Source organism: Rana temporaria, chromosome 5 (assembly GCF_905171775.1).
Source record: "Rana temporaria chromosome 5, aRanTem1.1, whole genome shotgun sequence".
Taxonomy (NCBI): domain Eukaryota; kingdom Metazoa; phylum Chordata; class Amphibia; order Anura; family Ranidae; genus Rana; species Rana temporaria.
The window spans coordinates 24,705,928-24,733,275 of record NC_053493.1 but is presented as its reverse complement, the minus strand read 5'-3'; the positions used below and the strand labels follow the sequence as shown (position 1 = coordinate 24,733,275).

Sequence of the window (27,348 nt, the reverse complement as noted above, 5' to 3'; positions counted from 1 at the left end):
TCTTAGATGTGACGACTGCAGTGCTTTAAAAGCCTTTACCAGTTACCACTTTAGATTTACAGAGGACGTCTGGTACTAGAATTATTGCTCTCGTTTTGACTTATGCGCTGATACCTCACGTGTGGTGTGATTGCTATTTATGTATGTGTGCGGAACCTACATGTTCATTTGCCTTTGCGTGCAAGAACAGGGCGGGGCGTTTAAATTTTTTTATTTAATTTGATGTATTTTTTATTTTTTTTTATCAACTTTATTGCTATCACAAGGGACCCCCTTCTGCAGCTTGTAAAAGCGATCCAGCGGCTAATTAGCCACTAGGATCACTTTTACAAAAAAATACCGTATTGATGCCTGTAGCTGCAGGCAACATCCTGGTATGACCACTGAAAACCCTATGACGTATATGTAAGTTAGCTGGGGCTAAAGTGGTTAATTTGGAGGGGTTTCCTCTAACTTCCTGTTTGGCTACGAGACAGGAAGTGAAGGTAAATCTCCCCTCACAAATGGGGAAAAGAAATAAAAAATGATAGGGGTTATAACCCTCACTTGCTCCATTCAAAAAAAAAAAAACTGGTTTACATTTAGTTCTACTTTAACCACTTTCCAACTGCGCTATAGCTGAATGACTGCTACAGCGCGGTTGGCCAGTTCTGGGAGGGAGTCATATAACATCCTCCTGTGATTGTGCCCATGTGATTGCTGTGTTCTTGGGACATGTCTGATCAGAGATTTGGGGCAAAGGGCCAATCACAGCGGCCCTTTACCATGTGATCAGCTGTGTCCAGTCAATGTAAGCACAAGCTGATTATCGGCACTCCTTTCCTGACAGCATGAGGAGAGGAGAGTCAGTGACCAACGTATGTGAATGGGAAATCAACACTGATTGTCAGTGCAGCCAATCAGTACTTCCTCATCAGTGTCATCTATCGATGCAGCCTATCCGTGCCCATCAGTGAAGGAGAAAAATTACCTGTTTTCAAAACTTTATAACAAACTATCAAAAACTTTTTTTTTTTATTCAAGATTTTCGGTCTTTTTTTCATTTATTTAAAAAAAAAACTGCGGTGATTAACCACTTAAGGACCACCTCCTGCACATATACATCGGCAGAATGGCATGGCTGGGCACATCCACGTATAGGTACGTCCTATACTAGTACCCAGCCGTGGGTCGCGGGCACGCTCCCGCGACCCGGTCCGAAGCTCCGGGACTCGCTGACCCGATCGCCGCTGGAGTCCCGCGGTCCCGGAGCTGAAGAACGGGGAGAGCCGTGTGTAAACACGGTTTCCCCATTCTTCACTGTGGCGGTGTCATCGATCGTGTCATCCCTTTTATAGGGGGACACAATCAATGACGTCACACCTACAGCCACACCCCCCTACAGTTGTAAACACACTTGAGGTCACACATAACCCCATCAGCGGCCCCTGTGGTTAACTCCCAAACTGCAACTGTCATTTTCACAGTAAACAATGCATTTTAAATACATTTTTTGCTGTGAAAATTACAATGGTGTCAAAATTGTGTCAAAATTATCCGAAGTGTCCGCCATAATGTCGCAGTCACGAAAAAAATCGCTGATCGCTGCCATTAGTAGTAAAAAAAATAATTAATAAAAATGCAATAAAACTATCCCCTATTTTGTAAACGCTATAAATTTTGCGCAAACCAATCGATAAACGCTTTTTGCGATTTTTTTTTTTTTTTTTAACCAAAAATAGGTAGAAGAATACGTATCGGCCTAAACTGAGGAAAAAAATTTTTTTTATATATATTTTTGGGGGATATTTATTATAGCAAAAAGTAAAAAATATTGAATTTTTTTCAAAATTGTCGCTCTATTTTTGTTTATAGCGCAAAAAAAAAAAAACCCAGAGGTGATCAAATACCACCAAAAGAAAGCTCTATTTGTGGGGGAAAAAAAGGATGTCAATTTTGTTTGGAAACCACGTCGCACGACCGCGCAATTGTCAGTTAAAGCGACAAAGTCCCGATTTGCAAGAAGGGGCCTGGTCCTTTAGCTGCATTTTGGTCCGGGGCTTAAGTGGTTAAATACCACCAAAAGAAAGCTCTATTTGTGTAAAAAAAAAAAAAAGATACAAATTTCATATGGGTACAGTGTTGCATTACAGAGACAGAGTAATCATTCAAAGTGTGACAGCACAGAAAGCTGAAAATTGGGGGGGGGGAGGGGGTAAAAGTGTCAAGTATGCAAGTGGTTAAGAAAAAAATTGCAATGTAGCTTGTGTTGTTTTTATTTTTTTCCTGTTTGCTATTTTTTTACCTGCTTTCCAGCTACAAGTTGAACTTCTTTAGCAAAGCTGTTTGAAATGAAGGGCCTGTTTATGCACAGAAGGTCTGTAATAGGAATGATCTCTCTCTCTCTCTGTACTATTACTGTGGCAGGTCCCATTTGTATTTAGTCTGTAAAACAAAGAGCTTTCTGTGGCCTTGTAGTGTTCTAATGTGTCACTGAGCATCTCCTCCATCCGCTCCAAGTCACCCTCTCCTCCCCTCTTGTTTGTTTCAGAGGACCAGAGGTCAGAAACGCAAGAGAAGTTTCATGTTTGAAGACGAGAAGCCTGAGGTCAGGGTAACACAAGTTAAAATAGCAGAATCTGAACGCGCTGAACAGTTCAGTTTTTTTATTTTGTTTTTTTTTTCTCGTTTTGTAGGAGCGGACGCCAAGAGAGAGGAGGAGGAGGCAGTCGTTGTCTTTACAGAAGAAGCCAAAGTCAGAGGATTTGAGGACAGAGTGTGCCGCATGTAAGGGGATCGGCGACAATGAAAATCTAGTAAGGTATTTAAAACAAAAAAACGTGACCTCCGCTTATTTGGTTAATTCATTTTGTTGTGCTACAAGATATTTAAGAGGTCTGTATTGTCCAAAAAAATCTTTTGCATCATTCTGTTTCTCAGAGGAGCACCCAGTCCATTGAGTTTAATTCCCTGTATTAAAGCGGAACTAAACCCTCCTAACGTTTTCAGCCAAAGAAGCTGCCATCTTCTTGATCTTCAAGTGCCATTATGCTGCACATGTGATCAGTTACAACGCCAGTCATTTGATGCTTCGACTGTTAAGTTGAGGGCACAACCCATGTGACAGCTACATTCCCGACACATACCGGGAATGTAACTGTTATTTTAAACTGTTAGACCCGGTTCACACTGGGGCGACTCGTCAGGCGACGCAGCCGCCTGACAAGTCGCGTCCCATTCTAGTGAATAGAACCGTTCTAATAGGAGAGACGCAAGTCGCTCCGACTTAGAAAAAGGTTCTTGTACTACTTCGGGGGCGACTCGGGGCGACCTGCATTGACTTGTATACAGAAGTCATTTTGCAAGTCGCCTTAGATGTCGTCTTCATGTCGCCTGGCTGAGTCGCCCCGCCCCTGTGTGAACCGGCTCTAAGTGTTTGTTACCCTAAAAAAAAAAAAAAAAAAGCTGCTGCTCCCTAAGACCCCATTCACACTGGGGCGGTTTTCCAGGGCTCAAGCGCGAACAATAGCACCTGCAAACCGACCTAAAACAGCGGCTGATGTTTCTCCAATGTGAAAGCCCTGAGGGAGCTATACCGCTCCTGCCCATTGAAATCAATGGGACACCGCGGCTATACCGGGCGGTTTTAAACCTTTCTCGGCCGCTAGCGGGGGGGTAAAACCGTCCCGCTAGCGGCCAAATAGCGCAGCTAAAAATAGCGGCGCTTTACCACCATTGCACCTCCCGCACCAGTGCGAAAGGGGCCTTAAAGCATGTTATACGACCCAGTGCTTGTGCTGTGTAATTTGGCCCCTTGTGTAACCTAAAAAACCTGGCTGATCCTGACAGTTTTTGCCCTCCCCCCATGTAAATTGACCACGGTTTATCATGACTGCTGAGCCCTGACACCGTGGTCAGTTTACATGCCTCCGTCATCCGCAGCTCTGCTCTCCTCCGTCGTCCTCTCTCCGCCCCTCCCCTTCTGCTGCTATAAAAAAAAAATTATATGTATACCATCCCATCTGTTATATAATGCTACAGTATGTGTCCCAGTGTCTGTGTTGTATAAAAACGATGCCGATTATACCTTATCTCAGAGCGTCTCCCGGTGCTCACGTGGCTCCTCGGCTCTCTGCTCCCCTCCTCTCGCCTAACGTCAGCGGGAGTTCTCGGCTCCTCCCGCTATAGCTGTCAGCTGGGAAGAGAAAAGCGAAGGAGTCATGTGAGCGCCTGGAGACGCTCTAAAATCAGGTAGAAATCATCATCTTAATTTTTTTGTGAAAAAAAAAAAGAAAATTATTGAAACTTTTTACAGACAATACAGAAAGTACTATAAAGAGCACAACCAAATATATTAGGGCTGTGCAAATTAACTTTTAATTAATCGATTAATCTTTAATTGTTTTGATCGATCAAAAGCTTTTTGATCAATTAAAATTCTTTTGATTGGTACTCACCTCTCCGCCGGCCTCTGGGCCTTCAGGGAGTTCCGTCGGAGATCCAGTAACGTCACGGACACCGGCGGGGCTTGCCGTGTCCATCTGAAGGGCTCCTTTGCTGTGCCTTTATATCTGCATGCCGGCGGGATCTTACTATCTGCCACACGCAAGGGCGGTTACACTTCCCTCTTTCAACCTGCGATTCTACAACCATCCACTCGGAGTTGTGATAGTTCCCTTCACGGGACATCTACATGCCGACGGACTGATGTTAACCTCTCCTCATCTGGATTCAGCAGTGGTATCGTTGTATACATTTTTATACCAGTATCATACTTGGCTACATGTTTTTATGACAGCTTTTGGTACCGTTTGGTATTACTCGCAACATTTTTACAGTTTATGTAGCTACATCGATTTTATCTACAGTGCAATATTTATTTGGTTACCTACTTGAAGACTATAAAAGTTTTAATGCTATTCCCATCGAGAGCTGCCTTTGTGTGTTTTTTGTATCCTGCTATCCATTTTTCCAGTGGTTGGTAGCTGCACTGGGAATCGGCCTGCAAGGAGATCAGCTAAAAGTAGTTGGATCTGTATGTGCGTTATAATTGAAATTAGTCGATTAATTGATTAAAAAAAAAAAAACGATGAATCGAACAGAAAATTTTTGATCAGTAACAGCCCTAAAATATATGCACATGGTTCCAAAAAGGGAGCAGAGTTCACATATTTGTAAATGAGGGACCAACAGTTGCTTCCCTCTACAAGTAGCCAATAATAAACCAGACATGAAGATACACAGATTTTTCTAAGAGTTTGGTAAGGTATAGTCATTTAAAGAAGTATCACTTCAGTGTATTATAAACCTGTCAGAGTTACTATGGAAGGGGGTCCTTTGAAGATGTACTTAACCCAGTTTCTGATTGTACTATATGTCATACGGGGAGTAGGAATAGCGTCCGGCCACCAGGTCAGCTCGCTATGCCATATCCTTCCTATGTGAGTATTTAGTGAAGAAGGGGGGCAAAAGAAGGAAAGAGAAGACAGGGTAGAGAGGTGAGGTGGGGGGGGGGGCATCTTTTTTTATACAGCATAGGCCCTGGGACACATGACATTATATAACAGATGGGGTGTTATACATATGATATAGTGGCTTAAAGTGGTTGTAAACCCTTACATACCACTTTTTGCTACAGGTAAGCCTATAATAAAGCTTACCTGTAGCTAGCCTGGCTATCTCCTAAGCCTGCCTGGTTTAGGAGGTATCCCCCTGTATCTGCATGTGCCGACGACATTGGCACATGCGCACTGAAGCAACGGCACGTCGTGTGACATCACTCGGCTCAAGCGAATCATAGAGCCGGAGTCCACGGCCCCCGGAAAGAAAGAGGGGCGAGAAGTTGGACGCAGCCTGCACAGGGGACAACGCTGTATTTGTTTGCATGTAATTGTCACATAATGGCATGCACGCTAGCCCATTATGCTTTTAATTGGCAGGCTTTGCAGGGAGCAAAAGAGGAAGTAACACTCATCAGGGTTTACTTCCTCTTTAACAACCACTTTAAATCGATTTAGGCCCGATTACACCATGGTGCATAGACATCATTTTTTTTCTGAACGCGTTCTGCAAGTGCACAACAACAAAAAAAACGGTGTTTCTCTGTGCCATGTTCACACCACCATTTTTTCTGAAATGTGTATGCAGTCTGCACGGAAAAAAAACTGACATGACCTCAACATTGGTGTGAACAGGGCACATGAAAGCTGATGTAAAGTTTCCATGCATGTATGGTGTGGTATAGTGTGAACAAGCACTAAAATGGGACTGACAGAGTTTAAAAAATGGTACTTGGGTTTAGCGGGTCCCAGTGCTGATAGGTACAGCAGGGCTCAGCCCAGGAGCTGAAGAGATTAGCTCCCATGCTTGCAGTCCTACTTCAGGGTGCTCAGTAAGAGCTCACCGTGGTAGGGTGCAACACGTTCCGCATTGTGTACAAGGAGTAGTGCCAGGTGTTACCGGCGCACATTACGCCACTTACTGTCGGTCATTAAATCTGATTTCCAGCGAGTGTTTAATTCTTTAAATCCGACTTAATATCACTTTATTGCAATCCTCTATACCGGGGTCGACAAGCCATTGACTGCAGGCAACTGTTCTTTCCCCCTCAGCCTCCGCTCTGACATCACTGTGGGAGGAGGGATGTGAAGTGGTGCAGAGGAAACTACTGTGGGAGGGGGCATGTGAAGTGGGGCAGAGGACATCATTGTGGGAGGGGGGATGTGAAATGGGGCAGAGGACATCACTGTGGGAGGGGGGATGGGAAGTGGGGCAGAGGACATCACTGTATGAGGGGGGATGTGAAGTGGGGCAGAGGACATCACGGTATGAGGGGGGATGTGAAGTGGGGCAGAGGACATCACTGTATGAGGGGGGATGTGAAGTTGGGCAGAGGACATCACGGTATGAGGGGGGATGTGAAGTGGGGCAGAGGACATCACTGTGGGAGGGGGGATGTGAAGTGGGGCAGAGGACATCACTGTATGAGAGGGGATGTAAAGTGGGGCAGAGCACATCACTGTATGAGGGGGGATGTGAAGTGGGGCAGAGGACATCACTGTGGGAGGGGGGATGTGAAGTGGGGCAGAGGACACTACTGTGGGAGGGGGGATGTGAAGTGGGGAAGAGGACATCATTGTGGGAGGGGGGATGTGAAGTGGGGCAGAGGACATCACTGTGGGAGGGGGGATGGGAAGTGGGGCAGAGGACATCACTGTATGAGGGGGGATGTGAAGTGGGGCAGAGGACATCACGGTATGAGGGGGGATGTGAAGTGGGGCAGAGGACATCACTGTATGAGGGGGGATGGGAAGTGGGGCAGAGGACATCACTGTGGGAGGGGGATGTGAAGTGGGGCAGAGGACATCACTGTGGGAGGGGGGATGTGAAGTGGGGCAGAGGACATCACTGTATGAGAGGGGATGTGAAGTGGGGCAGAGGACATCACTGTATGAGGGGGGATGTGAAGTGGGGCAGAGGACATCACTGTATGAGGGGGGATGTGAAGTGGGGCAGAGGACATCACTGTGGGAGGGGGGATGTGAAGTGGGGCAGAGGACATCACTGTATGAGGGGGGATGTGAAGTGGGGCAGAGGACATCACTGTATGAGGGGGATGTGAAGTGGGGCAGAGGACATCACTGTATGAGGGGGGATGTGAAGTGGGGCAGAGGAGGACATCACTGTGGGAGGGGGATGTGAAGTGGGGCAGAGGACATCACTGTGGGAGGGGGGATGTGAAGTGGGGCAGAGGACATCACTGTATGAGAGGGGATGTGAAGTGGGGCAGAGGACATCACGGTATGAGGGGGGATGTGAAGTGGGGCAGAGGACATCACTGTATGAGGGGGGATGTGAAGTGGGGCAGAGGACATCACTGTATGAGGGGGATGTGAAGTGGGGCAGAGGACATCACTGTATGAGGGGGGATGTGAAGTGGGGCAGAGGACATCACTGTGGGAGGGGGATCTTTGATTTCCTTCATGATGTCCAGGTAGATCTCAACCTCTGAAAGGTTGCCTACCCCTGCTCTAGGTGGTAAGTAAAGGGGTGCAAACTGAGTAAAACCTTATGCAAGCAAGTTGAAGTGTTAAAGTGTAACTAAAGGCAAAACTTTTTCTTTTTGGATAGAGAACCCCACAGTTTCTTTTTGCCACCTGTGTCCCATTGGGGATATTTCTCTTCACGTTCTGTCCATTTGCCAAACCAGGAAATGAGAGAGAATCTCTGGGTTTCTGAACTAGTGTCCCTATTGGAAGATTTTCCTACTATTATGGTGATGGCAAACTTGTGGACATCCTTCTCAGAAGTGGTGAAGCTGTTATAGCTGCAAAGGATGGGCCAACTCAATATTGAACCCTACGGACTAAGACTGAGATGCCATTAAAGTCCATGTGCGTAAAGGCATGGCGTCCCAATACTTTTGTTAATATAGTGTTGAAAGCAAACAACTTGGTGGCAAAAGGTGCCCCAACTTTTTGACCTAGCGGATACTAACGGGGGGGCCATCAATGTACACTGACATATATTTTCCAATTGTTGGAACATCTCTGTGTAGCATTAACAATGGGAACCTTTTTTTTTTTTTTTTTTTTTTTTTTTTTTTTTATCATCTACAAAAGCCTGTACTGTCTGATCTTCCCAGTCAGGTTGTGTGTGACCTCTCTTAGCAACTATTTGTCATCCGTTTACTTCTCAATACTTTTGCAAGGAACGGACCCCGGATGTAGTTATATCCCAAGACTGTCAATCATTTTTCTTATTATGTCATCTTTTGGTTGAACTGGGATCTCTGTCTAAGTGTCTGAATGCTTGAATGACTATTGTAGCTGTGCGGAACGCTTTTCTTTTGAGCTTGTATGCCATCAAAGGTTTGACAGTTGCAGTAGAACTCCCAAATGTCCTTTCGGCAGGACTCACCGCTCTTCTCAGCCCAAATCTCTTGGGAGTACACGGAAATGTAATGCTCTATTGCTTGCCAGTGCTTAAACATATCTAATCTAACGGATGATACAAGATGGTATCTTTGAACTGTCCCGCCTTTTAATTGACTGGTCAATCATAAATAATTGAAGACCCTTTGTGTCACAATTCAGCATTTAACTCCAGGAGACATCTGCTCTCCTTCATCTGGAATTAGCAGTCAATATTCTCATCTGCAGACATTAGGACTGACGGGGGGGGGGGGGGGGGGGGGGGGGGGGGAGAGAGGGTAAGTCGGCCATCTTGAATCACCCAAAATATTACTGTCCTTTTTCTGGGCACCTTTATTAACTGATTTGGTGATCCATTTTTTGTTTCTAAATGTAGCCAGGAGTTTGTAGACACCTGACCATCACACCGAATGTGTGACCAAAAGAATGTGAACTAAAGGGAAATGATAGGAAGACGAATGTCTGAAATGTTTTTTTTTTAAGATTGTGTAGAGCAGTGTTTACCAAACTGCGGCCCCTTCTTGCCTTTATCTGGCCCCTGGGGCACTATTCTTCCCACTGACACCAACAAGGGGCAATCATTTCTGCACTGACACCTATGATGGGACACTTTTCCTTCCACCGACACCAACAATGGGGAAATCATTTCTGCACCGACACCAACGATGGCACACTATTCCTTCCAGCGATGGGGCGCTTTTCCTTCCACCGACACCAACGATGGCACACTATTCCTTCCAGCGATGGGGCGCTTTTCCTTCCAGCGATGGGGCGCTTTTCCTTCCAGCGATGGGGCGCTTTTTCCTTCCAGCGATGGGGCGCTTTTTCCTTCCAGCGATGGGGCGCTTTTTCCTTCCAACGATGGGGCGCTTTTTCCTTCCAACGATGGGGCGCTTTTTCCTTCCAACGATGGGGCGCTTTTTCCTTCCAACGATGGGGCAAGAAAAATGGTCTGACCCTCCCAAAGTCTGAAGCACAGTAAATTGGCCCTTTGCTTAGAAGGCTTGGAAACCCCTGGCGTAGAGAATAGTTAAGACCCCTTTGTTATCCTGAAGAGTTCACCTTTACCAAAAAACTGCCTATGCAGGTAAATGGCTCCTCTAGATAAAAACAAACTGTTCAGATTTTTCTAAAGTTGAATAATGCCGTGGCTATAGATGTAGGGCATTTATTTACCTCCCGCAGCATGACCAAAAAAACCCAGGCATCCCTTTTTTTTACCTGCCTTGTCGCTAGGACATTTCTAAAACGGTCCTAGCCGTTACTGCTCACCCCCACCTTTCACAATAGTCCATACACATCCACTGCTTAACCACTTGCCGACCGTATAATTTACATATATGGCTGCAAAGTGGCATCCAGATCACGTACCTAGTACGTGATCAGACACTTTCACGTCTGGAGCGCGCCTCCGCCGTCCCACTCCTGCTGTAATTATAAACAGCGAAAGCTGATTGGAGGATACAGTGGACACGATGTCGGTCAGTTGACCCCCCCCCCACCCCTTATGGTTTGAGCACTAACAGGTTAACCATTCACACCTTCAACCTCTGCAGCAATTCTGGCAGAACTCATACGTCTATTTCCCAAAGACAACCTCTGGATATGAGACTGAGCAAGTGCACTCAACTTCTTTGGTGGACCATGGAACCAGTGGAACCTGTCCTGTAAAACTGCTGTATGGTCTTGGCCACCCTGCTGCAGCTCAGTTTCAGGGTCTTGGCAATCTTCTTATAGCCTAGGCCATCTTTATGTAGAGCAACAATTATTTTTTTCAGATCCTTAGAGAGTTCTTTGCCATGAGGTGCCATGTTGAACTTCCAGTGACCAGTGTGAGAGAGTGAGAGCGATAACACCAAATTTAACAAACCTGCTCCCTATTCACTCCTGAGTAATTGTAACACTAACGAGTCACATGACACCTGGGAGGGAAAATGGCTAATTGTTCCCAATTTGGGCATTTTCACTTAGGGGTGTACTCACTTTTGTTGCCAGCGGTTTAGACATTAATGGATGTGTGTCGAGTTATTTTGAGGGGACAGCAAATTGACATTGTTATGCAAGCTGTACACTCACTACACAACATTGTAGCAAAGTGTCATTTCTTCAGTGTTGTCACATGGAAGAAAATATTTACAAAAATGTGAGGGGTGTACTCACTTTTGTGATATACTGTGTGTGTGTATGTATGTATATGTATATATATATATATATATATATCTATTACTGTTCTAATGCACTGTAAACAGTACATATATTTCGGGCTGGACAAAAGAGTTAAAACAAATGGTCACTTGCAACATTTAAAGTGTTCTTTGAGAGTTCCCATTTTTTCAGCCATAGTCACTTAAAAACAAGCTAAAAAGAGAATGAGCCAGGTGGTAATCTGCCTGTTACCAATACTCCTAAACGGCCCCGTTATTCTGAGTCATAGGATTGCTTTCTCCTAGATAGTCAGTAAAATTACTGCTCTGTGGTTTCGTCCAAACGCTCCAATCCTTCACCTGCCACATTAAGTCTGGAGAACAGAGCCACGGCTAGCTCCAGCACCGTTATGCAGAGCGATGTGGCTTTAACCAAGTGAGAAGATGTGTCGGAAGGACCATAACCTTTCTCATGATATGCGCATTTCCCATTTCAGCCGCGACGTCAAGTGCCGGCAGATGATTTAATGGTGGCATTTTGTTTTGCTGACGTACCTTTTTCTCTTTATAACCCAAAGCAAGCTTTAAGTTAGGATGCTGAGAGAAGATAGAAGATGGTTTAAAAATATTTTTTTTGTGTTGCTCTTCATTTTTTATTTTTTATTGTTCCTGTCTCTGGAATTAAAACTGAACTGTAGGAATTAGGTAAGCCCCCCCCCCCCCCTCCTGCTCTGCAAGGATTAAAGAGGTTGTATACCTAAATTTTCGACTTTGTATTGCTCAAAGCATCTTAATCTCCCCAATGCATTGCTCTGTGTCTTTTCTGTCCTACCTGCTTCCTTTCCTATATATCGCGGATATGCCGAGTGATGACGTCGTTCCGCCGAGTGATGACGATTGTTCAAACCGGCAAGCCGAGACGCTGCCGGCCAAATCTCTGTTTATGTCGGGGCTGCGTCATTTCCTGCTGTTGACGTCAGCCCCGACATCACGCGATGGTTTGCGCTGACTTTTCCTCCCCCCAGAGTTTCATGGATAGAAAAGAAAAAGAGGCTTGAATATTGGTGGTAGTGCGCATGCGCGGGATTACAGCAAGCATAATCAACTGTGGGCGAAAGTTATGCCTGCAGCAGATGCGGAACACCTAAACGAGAATAGCGCAGGCATACTATGAGAAGGAGACTGCAGAAAAGCCAAGATTTAAACGGTACAACTAAAAATGACATTTAAAACACAGCGATCGATCGATGCAGCGGTACAGTGTCTTTCTAAATATGTAAATAGTTCAGAGAGGAGATGAGGGTTTACAACCCCTTTTTTTTTTTTTTTATTTAAAAATTCTTTTTATTAGTTTTTTGCACACAAAACAGCACAAACAGGCAACATACCCACCCCGATGGTGGCCACGCAGGGCCGACACACACAAAACAGTGACATAAAAAACCCTTGAAAACTCCCTACCCCCCACCCCCGACCAACACCTTACCCCACAATCCCAAACTTAAGCACCCCGAACATTCCAAGAATAAAATTACTCAACACAAGTAGGATTAGATAGAATTGAAGTAGAACACTTCACACATCTGGAACTAAAAAATAAGATTGAGATCATGAATAAAAATTATGATCAAGCCTGTCCCCCTGTGACAATCCCACGCTATTTTATACACAAACTTCTCCAATCAAAAGAAACCCTGAGAGGAGTGAATTCCAATCCCATTAACCTAGCAGTTTAACCCACCGTTTCCGGAGTGTCGAGCCAAGCCTGCCAAACCCTAGCAAACTTTTTATCACAACCCCTTGACCTATAAGTAGTCTTATATAAGTGTATTACTGAATTAACCAGCCCCTTCCAGTACGGCACCGTGGGAGCAGCAGATTTTTTCCATTTTAGTAGGATAGCTTTTCTACCATAAAACAGCCTTATATTTAATAAGGTACGGTGCGCCTACAACCACTTTAAAGGGGTTTTAAAGGTACATTCCCCCCCCCCCTAAATAGCTTCCTTTACCTTAGTGCAGTCCTCCTTCACTTACCTCATCCTTCCATTTTGCTTTTAAAGGAACACTAAAGGCAAAACATTTTTTTTAAATAACAAACATGTTATACTTGCCTCCACTGTGCGTCTCGTTCTGCACAGAGTGTCCCCTAACCCTGTCTTCTGGGGTCCCTCGGCGGCTGTCTCGGCTCCTCCTCGCAAAAGCTTTCCACCTTCATGCAAGCGAGCTCGCATGGTGGAAAGCTTTTGCGGGTGCGCTCCCGTGATACAGCAGCGGGCATAGCCGCCGACTGTATCACTCGGCCCCGCCCCCCGGCGCGCCGAGTCATGGGATGTGATTGACAGCAGCGCCAGCCAATGGCTGCGCTGCTATCAATCCGTCCAGCCTAGCCAATCAATGGCCAGGCTGGGAACCGAAGAGGATCACGAGGACGCGCGCGGGACTTTCGAGGGGGTAAGTAAAACGGGGGTTCGGGGGGGCAGTACCGTCAGATGTCACCTGACTGTCACTCGGTCTTGGCGTTTCCGATCATTTTAAGTCCCTTTCCATGTCACCATCAGGAAACCCACCCTGAAAAATGCCATTGCTGGAGTGCTTGTAGATACAGAGTGGTTGCAAAATGGAAATCAGCGGCACTGCGGTGCAACAAAAGAGGAAATAAAAGGTGTAACAAGTATTTTTTTATTTATTTTTTTAAATGGCAAATGTTTGATACAGAGGTAACAGAGCGCTTTAGCAAACTAAATGTCATTCAGCGAGGCTTCAGATCTGCTTTTCTGAGTAGCAGTTAGAGATCTCTTTGTAACAGTTGTTATGCACGCAAACCTGATACATTTTGAATTTCTTTTTTGTTTTATATACTGTATATATTACATGCACTTTAGGAAGGTCAAACCGCCTTTCATGGGAAAAAATAACAATCTTTAAATGATGCCGAGGACGTCGGTTCCTGCCTGTTTTTTTACCCCCCGCCTAATTATAACCAGATAGAAGCTTATGTCTTGTCTTTGTTTCAAGGTGCAGAAAGGAATAGGAAAATGACTATGTAAAATGTAGACTCCGAACCAGTTCTACTTTACATTTTAATTTATGTTGTTTCCTAGCAGTAATTGCATACAAGGGAGAAGTATAAATCAGCCAAGCATTCTTTCTAATTAAAAGTTACAGAGGACCATAGTCAACAGAAATACGACTTGTCATTTCTGATACATCTCGCTAGGAACGCTCGTGAAAAAGAGCAGCGAGCGGCGTGACGAAACTCTGCACCCCGAAAGGTCGCTGACTGCCTGTCGCAAAAGGATACATTTTTATGGGAAATGTGAATCGGGATCACATTATTATATCCAGGAAGCTTGTTTGCATTTGTAATTTAGAATGACTTTTAAAGGGGCGTATTAAAAATTTGCCTTGTGGATCTTCATTTTTTAGATTGAATTGCACGCGTGATTAAAGTGGTTCTAAAGCCTTAAAGTGGATGTAAACCCGATTTTTTATTTTATTTTATTTTTGCTGTCACAATGTAGTAGGGGTGCAACGCATCAAAACACTCACGGTTCGAATCGTTCCTCGGATCAGGAGTCACGGATCGGATCATTTTTCGAATCAGCAAAAAAAAAAAAAAATTCCCCCCACTGTAATATCCACATCCCCCCCCCCCCCCCCACTGTAATATCTTCACTAGGGTTGGTGTCACCCAGTGCAGAAAATAAATGGTGTCCCCCCCCCCACCAACTATAGTCCCCCCTCAGTAAAGAACCCCCTCGGTGCAGACACCCGCATCAGTACAGACACCCCCCCTCCTCTCAGTACAGACACCCCCCCAGGTAGTACAGACAGACCCCCCCCCCCGGGTAGTACAGACAGCCCCCCCCCGGTATTCCACACAGCCCCCCCCCCAGGTAGTACAGACAGACACCCCCCCCCGGTAGTACAGACAGACACCCCCCCCCGGTAGTACAGACAGACGCCACCCCCCGGTAGTACAGACAGACGCCACCCCCCGGTAGTACAGACAGACGCCACCCCCCGGTAGTACAGACAGACGCCACCCCCCGGTAGTACAGACAGACGCCACCCCCCGGTAGTACAGACAGACGCCACCCCCCGGTAGTACAGACAGACGCCACCCCCCGGTAGTACAGACAGACGCCACCCCCCGGTAGTACAGACAGACGCCACCCCCCGGTAGTACAGACAGACGCCACCCCCCGGTAGTACAGACAGACGCCACCCCCCGGTAGTACAGACAGACGCCACCCCCCCCGGTAGTACAGACAGACGCCACCCCCCCCGGTAGTACAGACAGACGCCACCCCCCGGTAGTACAGACAGACGCCACCCCCCGGTAGTACAGACAGACGCCACCCCCCGGTAGTACAGACAGACGCCACCCCCCGGTAGTACAGACAGACGCCACCCCCCGGTAGTACAGACAGACGCCACCCCCCGGTAGTACAGACAGACAGCCACCCCCCGGTAGTACAGACAGACGCCACCCCCCGGTAGTACAGACAGACGCCACCCCCCGGTAGTACAGACAGACGCCACCCCCCGGTAGTACAGACAGACGCCACCCCCCGGTAGTACAGACAGACGCCACCCCCCGGTAGTACAGACAGACGCCACCCCCCGGTAGTACAGACAGACGCCACCCCCCGGTAGTACAGACAGACGCCACCCCCCGGTAGTACAGACAGACGCCACCCCCCGGTAGTACAGACAGACGCCACCCCCCGGTAGTACAGACAGACGCCCCCCCCCGGTAGTGCAGACAGACGCCCCCCCCCCCCCGGTAGTGCAGACAGACGCCCCCCCCCGGTAGTGCAGACAGACACCCCCCCCCGGTAGTGCAGACAGACACCCCCCCCGGTAGTACAGACAGACACCCCCCCCGGTAGTACAGACAGACACCCCCCCCGGTAGTACAGACAGACACCCCCCCCATAGTACAGACAGACACCCCCCCCCGGTAGTACAGACAGACCCCCCCCCCCGGTAGTACAGACAGACACCCCCCCCCGGTAGTACAGACAGACACCCCCCCGGTAGTACAGACAGACACCCCCCCCGGTAGTACAGACAGACACCCCCCCCCGGTAGTACAGACAGACACCCCCCCCCGGTAGTACAGACAGACACCCCCCCCGGTAGTACAGACAGACACCCCCCCCCCGGTAGTACAGACAGACACCCCCCCCCCGGTAGTACAGACAGACACCCCCCCCGGTAGTACAGACAGACACCCCCCCCGGTAGTACAGACAGACACCCCCCCCGGTAGTACAGACACACCCCCCCCGGTAGTACAGACACACCCCCCCCGGTAGTACAGACAGACACCCCCCCCGGTAGTACAGACAGACACCCCCCCCGGTAGTACAGACAGACACCCCCCCCGGTAGTACAGACAGACACCCCCCCCGGTAGTACAGACAGACACCCCCCCCGGTAGTACAGACAGACACCCCCCCCGGTAGTACAGACAGACACCCCCCCCTCAGGCAAAACACCCCCCCCCCTCAGGCAAGACACCCCCCCCCTCAGGCAAGACACCCCCCCCCCTCAGGCAAGACACCCCCCCCCCTCAGGCAAGACACCCCCCCTCAGGTAGTACAGACCCTCCCATCGGTGTGTCCTACGAGTGCGGGCTCCTCCTCCCCTGTGGGTGTAAACAGAGGAGGGGGGTCGCCGCCGGGAGTACCAAGATGGCCGCGGTTCCGGAGCTAGGCCAAAGCCGCAGCCTTTCCTAACGTTATGCCCGTGGCTCAAGAGCTAGGCTGAAGCCGCGGCCTTTCCTAACGTTATGGCCGCGGCTCTGGAGCCTAGCTCCGGAGCCGGGGCAATCCGCGGATCACAGTGTGTGCCGATCCGAAGGGGGTGACCTGTTCGGATCACAGATCAACTGTGATCCGTTGCACCACTACAATGTAGTGTAAAAGATTTCCTATCATCGGTGTCCAGTCTTGCCACACAGAGTTAATCCAGCTCTGAGCAATCCTCTTTTATTGTTCAGTGAAATAAAACGGACTTAGAGAAAAACCTTGGTCCGTTTCGCCCCCCTTGCTGTGAGTGACAGGTTATTTAAATATCTCATGCACTAGCCTGGAGACGGGCATTATTTTTTAATTCCCACCCCCACTCCTTTTCTGAAGTCATGTGGTTACTTTTCTGGATCATAGCAGAATTCAGTGTAAGTAATACACAAAACAAAATGCATGTTGACAAAGGTAGTGTAGAGGTGGGCGGGTAGTCTACTGACATCACGACTCCACCCACTGAGCTCCAGACAACAGATCCACCCACAGAATCTGCAGTTTTTCAGTTCTTATAACAGACAGAGGGGAGACATTTGACAGCTAAGGATACATGCAGGAGGCATCTATATCCTTATAGATCAGCACCATGGCAGTAGTTTAGAAATGATGACAGTGGGGCAGATTCATCAATAGATACGCCGGCGGATCTGTGAGACCCGGCGGTCGGATCTGTGAGATCCCACCGTCGGAGCTATGCGACTGATTCATAAGAATCAGTTCCGCATAGATCTCCCTTGGATCCGACTGGTGTAAGTGACTTACACCAGTCGAATCTTAGGGCTGTAATCTCCCGCCGGCCGCTAGGTGTCGTCGCGATTTTTTACCCGTCGCATATGCAAATGAGGAAAACCGCCGATTCACGTCCGTACGCCCGCCCGTCGCTCGTTTTCTACGTCGTTTGCGTTCGGGTTTTTCCGGCGGATAGCTACCCCTGCTTCTATGAGGGGTAGCTAATGTTAAGTATGGCCGCCGTTCCCGCGCCGATTTTTAAATTTTCTACGTCGTTTGCGTACCGCGATCGGGAATACCGATGGCCGCAAACGACGTACCCGCCGCAAACAATGACGTCGTAGCGACGTCATTTGGAGCATGCGCACCGGGCTTTTTCGCCCCGGCGCATGCGCAGTTAAATCGGCGCGGGAACGCGCCTGATTTAAATTGTACACTCCCCCTAGCCGCGGAATTTGCATTCCGCCGGGGGGAGTTAGGATCCGACGGTGCAGTTTGCGAGGTAAGTGCTTTATGAATCATGCACTTGCCTTGCTAAATTGCACCGGCGGATCGTAAACCAGGTAGATCTAGCGGATCTAAAGATCCGCAGATCTATCTGAATCTGCCCCAGTGGGTTTACATCCACTTTATTTTTTTTTCCCCCTAATGCATTAAAGGGATTGTAAACTTTCGTGTCTTTTCACCTTAACCACTTACCCCCCGGACCATATTGCTGCCCAAAGACCAGAGTACTTTTTGCGATTCGGGACTGCGTCGCTTTAACAGACAATTGCGCGGTCGTGCGACGTGGCTCCCAAACAAAATTGGCGTCCTTTTTTTCCCACAAATAGAGCTTTCTTTTGGTGGTGTTTGATCACCTCTGCGTTTTTTATTTTTTGCGCTATAAACAAAAATAGAACGACAATTTTGAAAAAAATGAATATTTTTTACTTTTTGCTGTAATAAATATCCCCCAAAAATATATAGAAAAACATTTTTTTTCCTCAGTTTAGGCCGATACGTATTCTTCTACATATTTTTCGTAAAAAAAAATTGCAATAAGCGTTTATTGATTGGTTTGCGCAAAAGTTATAGCGTTTACAAAATAGGGGGTATTTTTATGGCATTTTTATTAATATTTTTTTTACTAGTAATGGCGGCGATCAGCGATTTTTTTTTCGGTATTGCGACATTATGGCGGACACTTCGGACATTTTTGACACATTTTTGGGACCATTGGCATTTTTATAGCGATCAGTGCTATAAAAATGCATTAGATTACTATAAAAATGCCACTGGCAGTGAAGGGGTTAACACTAGGGGGCGGGGAAGGGGTTAAGTATGCCTGGGTGTGTTCTTACTGTGGGGGGGGGGGGTGGCCTCACTAGGGGAAACACTGATCTTCTGTTCATACATTGTATGAACAGAAAATCAGCATTTCCCCTGCTGACAGGAACGAGAGCTGTGTGTTTACACACACAGCTCCCGTTCCCCGCTCTGTACCGAGCGATCGCGTGTGCCCGGCGGCGATCGCGCCCGCCGGGCACACGCACGGGAGTCGGGGGCGAGCGGGGGGCGCGCGCGCGCGCCTCCGGCGGCGCGCGTGCGCCCCTAGTGGCGGCTAATAGGCAGGACGTCCATTTACGTGGTCTCGCCTAGGAGAGCCACCTTGTGGACGTATTTCGGCGGTGCGGCGACGGCAAGTGGTTAACCGGTTAACGACCGCCTCCTGTACTTATACGCTGGCAGAATGGCATGGCTGGGCAGAGTAACGTATATTTAAGTCAATTTAAAATTCCCCCCCGTACGGGCGCATGCCCTTGCCGTGAGCTCTGTGACTGTGCCTTTGGGACCCACAGACTCCATGTCCGCCGGTGTTTCAAAATCGGGTCACAGAGCTGCAAAACAGGGAGAGGCAAGTGTAAACAAGCATCTCCCTGTTCTGCCCAGTGACACTGTCACTGATCGTCTGCTCCCTCTCATTGGGAGCAGCGATCAGTGACGTGTCACTCGTAGCCACGCCCCCTAACAGTTAGAATCACTCCCTAGGACACAATTAACCCCTTCCGTGCACCCTAGTGGTTAACCCACTGCCAGACACATTTACACAGTAATCAGTGCATATTTATAGCACTGATCGATGTATAAATGACATTGATCCCAAAATAGGGCCAAAAGTGTCCGATATGTCCGCCATAATGTCGCACGATAATCACGATAAAAATCACAGATCGCCGCCATAACAAGTAGAATAAAAATAATAATAAACTACCCCTATTTTGTAAACGCTATAACTTTTGCGCAAACCAATCAATATACACTTATTGCAATATATATATATTTTTTTTTTTACCAAAAATGTGTCAATACATATTGGCCTAAACTGTGGAAAAAAAATATTTTTTTATAGATTTTTTTGGGATATTTATTATGGTAAAAAGTTAAAAATATTGCTTTTTTTTTCAAAATTGTAGCTCTATTTTTGTTTATAGCGCAAAAAATAAAAACCGCAGAGGTGATCAAATGCCACCAAAAGAAAGCTCTATTAATGGGGAAAAAAAATGACGTCTATTTTGTTTGGGATCCACGTCGCACGGCCACACAATTGTCAGTTAAAGCGTCGCAGTGCCGAATCACAAAAAGTGGTCTGGTCTTTGGCCAGCCAAATGGTCTGGGGCTTAAGTGGTTAATTAATGCATCCTATGCATTAAGGTGAAAAAACACCTTGCAGTGTCCGGCCCCCCAGCCACCCGTTTTACTTACCTGAGCTCAGATATTCCGTGGGTGCGATCCCGCCGTCGCTTTCTCCACTGGTTCTCGGCTCTTCATTGGATAAATTGATAGCAGCGCAGCCATCTGCTCCTGCTGCTGTCAATCAAATCCATTGACGTGGGTGCTGGGGGGCTGTATTCAGCGGCTATGGATGCCGAATGCTGGACACGGGGGTGCAACCGCAAGGTAACCCCCTTGGGAGAGCGCTTCCCAGAGGGGGTTATCTGATGCGAGGAGGAGCCGAGAGAAGGGGACACCAGAAAACGGCGTCTGGGGTCACACTGTGCAAAACAAGCTGCAGAGTGAAGGTAAGTATGACATGTTTATTTATTTATTTTAAATCAAACCTATAGTATCCTTCTGTTGCAGACCCCCTTTACCTATGCTGTGCTTAGTTCTCCAAGATAAGCAACCTACCTGCCGAGTTCCTTCGAAAAACTGAGTGCAAGTGTACCTAGAAGATTTGAAGGCAAATCAAATATTGATTTGATTTGGATTTCTCTTCTTTTCATTTACTTTCCATTATGTTAATTGATAAAAATAAACCATTAATTGGCAGCCGGTAAAATAAGTATTGAACACGTCACCATTTTTCGAGCTAATATATTTCTAAAGGTGGTATTGACACAAGTTTTTCACCACGTCGGTAACAATCCATACAATCCGTACATACAAGGAAACCAAAACAAATACCGTATTTTTCGCCGTATAAGACGCTCCGGCATATAAGACACACCCAATTTTAAAGGAGGAAAATCTAGAAAAAAAAGATTCTGAACCAAATACTGTAGTAAAATATTTGCCCCCCACTCGTCATCACCATCACACCACCCCCACATTAGTAATAGCCAGTAACATTGCCCCCACATTAGTAATAGCCAGTAACATTGCCCCCACATTGGTAATAGCCAGTAACATTGCCCCCACATTAGTAATAGCCAGTAACATTGCCCCCACATTAGTAATAGCCAGTAACAGTGCCCCCACATAATAATAGCCAGTAACAGTGCCCCCACATAATAATAGCCAGTAACAGTGCCCCCACATAATAATAGCCAGTAACAGTGCCCCCACATAATAGCCAGTAACAGTGCCCCCACATAATAGCCAGTAACATTGCCCCCAACTCACTGTTGCAGATCGCTCTGGTAGGAATAGAAGATCCCACGCGAGCCCTCTGCTCAGCGCGCACCGCCGCCAGGTGTACCAAGATGGCCGACCGCTCCGGAGCTAGGCCAAAGCCGTGGCCTTTCCTAAGACCGCGGCGGCGGTGCGCTCCGCGGATCGGATCGGTCGTATCGGTGAGTCAAAAAAAGGTATATTCGTCGTATAAGACGCACTAACTCCCCCCCCCCAGTTTTGGGGAAGAAAAAGTGCGTCTTATAAGGCGAAAAATACGGTAAGTTCAGAAATGAAGTTCTGTGTAATAAAATGCAATCACACAGGGAAAAAGTATTGAACATGCTAACTGTAATTTATTTAATACTTGGTACAAAATCCTTTGTTGGTATTTCACAGGATTGTCTAAATGTTGTGCAGCAAACTTTAAACGAGCTTCACCATGCTTTTTCTTCAGTAATGGAATCTTGTGTGGTGAGTGTACATACAGGTCACGGTGGGGGAGTCCATTATTTGTTTTCTTTGAAACAATTATACCTGCTAATTCCAGATCTTTCTGAAGCTCTTCACAAGTGGTCCTCAGCTCTTGGACAACTCTTCTCATAATTCTTTTCACTCCTCTGTCAGAAATCTTGCAAGGAGCACCTAGCTGTGTCCTGTTTATGGTAAAATTATGTTCTTTCCTTTTCTGGATTATGGACCTGACAGTGCTCCCTGGAACATTCAGAAGTCTAGAAATCCTTCTGTAACCAATGGCAGAAGTATGTTTTGGCAACAATAAGGTTGTGAAGATCTTAAGAAGGCTCTTTGCTTTTAAAACCATGATGAGATGTTTGTGTGACACCTTGGTTATGAGACACCTTTTTATAGGCCATCAGTTGAGACTGAAGCAACTGATAATAATTTGCACTCACAAGGGGCTTTCCATGTTTTTTTTTGCACCTCCCTTTCTTTGTGTTCAAAACCTTTTCACTGTATCATTCATCTTTATTACACATAACTTACCGTATTTATCTGCGTATACCGCTCACCGGCGTATAACACGCACCCCAAGCTTAAAGCAGGAGTTCACCCGAAAAACAATTTTTAACATGAGATTGAGGCTCATTTTGTCAAGGGGAATCGGGTGTTTTTTTTTAAATCGAAGCAGTACTTACCGCTTTAGAGATAGATCTTCTCCGCCGCTTCCGGGTATGGTCTTCGGGACTGGGCGTTCCTATTTGATTGACAGGCTTCCGACGGTCGCATATATCGCGTCACGAGTAGTTGGTGCGGCTCTATACGGCGCCTGCGCACCGACATTCGGCTACTTTCGGAAAATCGTGACGAGCTGTATGCGACCGTCGGAAGCCTGTCAATCAAATAGGGACACCCAGTCCCGCAGCCCATACCCGGAAGCGGCGGAGAAGATCTATCTCTAAAACGGTAAGTACTGCTTCGATTTAAAAAAAAAACACCCGATTCCCCTAGACAAAATGAGCCTCAATCTAATGTTAAAAATTTAGTTTTTGGGTGAACCTCCACTTTAAGGGAAGTTTTAAGGAAAAAAAAACGTACATGGAAAAAAAAACGTATATTTAGAATGCTCGTCGGTGCGGCCTTGTCGGTGTCCGTCTGCTCTCTTGCCCGGCGTCCATCGGCGGCCTTGTCCGGCGTACGTCTGCGGACTTGCGCAGAGTCCATCCAGCCTTGTGGGTGTCCATCTGCGGCTTGCCCGGCTCCTCTCGGCAGCCTTGTCCGGCATCCATCGGCGGCCTTGTCCAGCGTCCATCGGCGGCCTTGTCCGGCGTCCATCGGCGGCCTTGTCCGGCGTCCATCGGCGGCCTTGTCCGGCGTCCGTCTGCGGACTTGCTTGGAGGTGTCCGTCTGCTGTCTTGCCCGGCATGTATTTTTGAGCTTGGCGCCTCAGCCGAGCTGTACAGAGCCGGATTTCCTGTCTGTTCGGCTCCTCTCGGCTTTTCTCGCGGTCCTGCGGGCGGTGTCGAGCGTGGCCGAGCCTAGCCGAGTGCACAGTACGCTCTGTCTATTTCGGCAGCGCCCAGAGACAGCAGGATCGGCGTATATCGCGCACCCACGTTTTTCCCCTGATTTTAAGGGGAAAAAAGTGCGCGTTATACGCCGATAAATACGGTAATTTCTGAACTTATTTGTTTTGGTGTCTTTGTATGTATGGATTGCTTGGGTTGTTACCGACGTGGTGAGTATTTCATGTCAATAGCACCTTTAGAAATATATTTACCAAGAAAAATGGTGACGTGTTCCATACATATTTTACCAGCTGTATGTCCTTTTGGGACATGCAGATATCTAGCCAATAGCCGAGAGGAAAGCATAATCCTGCCATTGAATATAATGGGGCTCCCTATGCAAATGAACCAGCAGATCTTGTAGAAGATCTTCCTTCTTTTTTCTTGGTACTCATTACATATTTTCCAGAAAAGTGTGGGCGATATTGTGCGATAATGACTACTTGATAGGTGAAATGGGTGGAACTGACCCATTATCGTTCCTTAGTTTAGCACAGGCTATGTATGGCCACCCTTTACTCTGATCTTTGCTTTACACAATTCTCTAGATGTGATCTAATTAAAGTCTTGTTTTTAGCAAATGCAATGCTAATGTACGGCGTAGGAGCCATAATCCTTCAATATTCCCTCTGAGAACAACAATAGGCAGACAATTACAGAAATTCCTTTTTCTATTTAATGGATGTAAATGCTATATTTACTACAGAAGCCTTTTTGCACAAATGTCTTATTAAAAATGCGTCACCTTCTTAACTGGACCACCCAGGGCCCCTTCATCAGGCATGTAATAAATAAACAGCAAGCAGTGCAGACATTTAAATTGTAAAGTGTTCAGCGTTACAAACAAGCACTTTCTCATATTTACATGAAACTTTTTTAATAGCATCCCAGTCTTCGTCCGTAGGGTTCAATATTGAGTTGGCCCACCCTTTGCAGCTATAACACCTTTATCTCTTCTGGGAACGCCGTCCACAAGGTTTAGGAGTGTCTATGGGAATATTTGACCATTCTTCCAGAACAGCATTTGTGAGGTCAGGCACTGATGGACAAGAAGGCCTGGCTCGCAGTCTTCACTTTGACTCCATCCCAAAGGTGTTGAGGTCAGGACTTTGTGCAGGCCAGTCATGTTCCTCCACCCCAAACTCTCTCATCCATGTCTTTATGAACCAAAGCAAGGTCCTTAAAGACGAGTGTTCTTGCATGGTTCAGGCTGCTTCTCGATCCACCAGTATGATATGCCAGCTCTTTTCTTAGGCCTATGGGATCAAGGGCAAGGTGCCTCCTTTCCTGATTAAGGACTTGTGTTTCTAGGGGAATTCATCACCAAGCTTCTCTTGTTGAAGTTCGTAATGCTGTCACCTCTTCATACGTTTACCAAGTTGTAGCAGGTCTTTTTTTTTGTTTCTACTAACACTAGTTTTAAGTTGAAGGTCTTCTAGGCATTTTTGTACTGGGGTTTCCCCTTGTTACGGTATGGCACGTGGGACTCAGAGGCTCTTGAAGGATATGGGGTACTCCTGTGTCAGCTTCACCAATGACTCTTGTGTCTAGGGTCATCCTATGTCCACTAGGGGCATAGGATGACTGAGAACTGATATCATGGATTACATGAGATGGGACAGTAATGATAATTCATGTATTGCAGGATATCTTGAAATATTACAAGGTGTTCATTCTGAATACAACAGGTCAATAGAGTGTCTCCTTCAATGTGGAACATAGACTGTTAAGATGTTAATTGATGTTGATCACCTCCAGCTACCTGGCTGTAGTGATGAAAGCTTGCTGTGATTGCATTCTATTGTCTATTGTGTTAATTAAGCCTGGCTCCTAAGATATTTCATGGTGCTATGCAGGGCTGTGGAGTCGGTAGATAAATGTTCCGACTCCCACTCCTCAGTTTTATGTACTCCCGACTCCGACTCCCCGACTCCGACTCCTCTGTATTAAAATGCAAATGTATTTTATACATTCCTTGAGGGAAAGAAACGCAACCTACCACAGGACTACTGGCTGGGAAGCCAACAGTCTACTGTATTGCACAGTTTAAGCAAAAGACAAACACAATGAAAACAAAGTTTTATAAAAAAAAAAATATTAAACAATCAAGTGGCTGGATAGTAGCAGCAGGCATAAACATCAGGAACAGGATCTTTACCAGTTCAAAAATACAAACCACATTATTTGGTTCTTTTAGAACAAAAACAAAGCTTATCTATAATGAACCAAAAACAAAATCTGTAAAACCTAGAAATGGTTTATATTAATCTTGAAATGTAGTTCTAGGCTTAGCAAATGCAAATCAATTCAATGTAGAGTTCTAAGGAAGAGAATTGCCTCTGCCAGATCCTCTTTCATAGAGGCTCTTAAGTCAGACTTTATTATTTTTAGGGCTGAAAATAATCTTTCGACACTGACTTGGGTGGGTGGCATTGCAGTAACTATTCTGGCCACATCACTAACGATCTCTGGATAAACAAGGATGGCTTCTTCAACAGTAAGTTTTGATGAGCGATCATACTTTTCAACTTCTTTTAGTGCTTTATAAAACTCCTGTTGGAATTTTTTTATTTGGACACTTACTGGTTCTCTAACATGCGTTCCCTGTAAAAGCAGAACACAACACTATGGTAAGTATAAGTATTGCAGCTCCTAATTGTGCGTTGCGTGCCATATAGTGAAGCACATGAAAAGCATGCTTCTTCACGGTCACTTAACGTGTTCGCTTTGCGGTTACGTGAGGCACTGCATGCATTGGTCTTTATTCTTACAGTAGAGAAGTCATTAATTATAACTTTTTGTGAATTGGGACATTTAAACTTGCTTTTTTTTTTTTTATTCCAATCTAAATTTAGTAGGAGTCGGAGTCGGTGCATTGTTTGCCGACTCCGACTCCAGGTACCCAAAATTTCCCCCGACTCCACAGCCCTGGTGCTATGCTAACTAACCCTGTATTGTGTGAAAGTTCTATTGATGCTAATATGTTTTGTGAGTTAACATACTCTAAAGGTCAGACGTCTGACTTATGTTCACTAAAGGAATGTGTATTGTGTAGCATGTGAGAATAGCTTATCGTGGAGTCGGAACGTCTGGGTAAATGACTAGTAATTAGCTCATGTAGATTATCTGACTGTCATTATCTGAGCTCTGTGTGTCATGTTGTGGGTGGAGTTAAGCCATTGTTTCTTGGGGCTTCTAACTGTATAAAAACCTGAGTTTTACCATTAAAGGATCCTGTCTGTTTGGAACCAGAGAACAGAGCTGTGCCTCGTTATTCTGGGGAAAATCCAATGGGTCCAGTCTGCTGGATTGTGGAGTGTCGGAAGCTGTCTTTGGTTGGTGGAATGGAATATCGTAACCGCGTTAACCCCTGACCCTTAGACCCCTTTTATGTTTCAAGATTTTGGGCATGTTAGCCTTGTTGCTGTGTTGCCCTCCCCTCATGCTCAGTGCTTTGTGACATCTCAAGTCATAAATATTAAGACCTCTGTGTCCTGTGATGATCGATTGAGAATTTGGGATTTTTGGTTCACCTGTAAAATATTTTCCTTGAAGTACATCAAAGGACACCGAGATCACTCCTCTCTTGCTTGTGTTCATCATTGCTTACTACAAAACTGAGGCTTGGTTGAGCTGCCAGGGGTTTTGCTTTGGCATGGATTTCTGCCTCTGTTTAACAGTGTCCATTCACCTGAAGGTGGCAGCATAACCTTTTGTAGCCAGGAACATTAAAAAAAATTAAATCAAATTAACACCTGCAAGACAAAGGCATAATGAGCTAGTATGCACAGCAGTCATGATGGCGTTCCATACTCTCCACATTTGTAGCTGCTGACTTTTCATTTTTGG

The 27,348-nt window shown here is 46.4% G+C and overlaps 1 protein-coding gene across 4 annotated transcripts in view; it reads left to right on the top strand.

The window, feature by feature from the left end:
- Positions 1 to 27,348, top strand: part of PHF14 (PHD finger protein 14) — a 293,179-nt gene that overhangs the window by 130,359 nt on the left and 135,472 nt on the right. For all 4 annotated transcript variants that reach the window (XM_040352271.1, XM_040352269.1, XM_040352272.1 and 1 more), the window contains 2 exons: positions 2,531 to 2,587; positions 2,676 to 2,800. In XM_040352271.1, the coding sequence (XP_040208205.1) occupies positions 2,531 to 2,587; positions 2,676 to 2,800 (182 nt within the window). The remainder of the gene's footprint in view (positions 1 to 2,530; positions 2,588 to 2,675; positions 2,801 to 27,348) is intronic.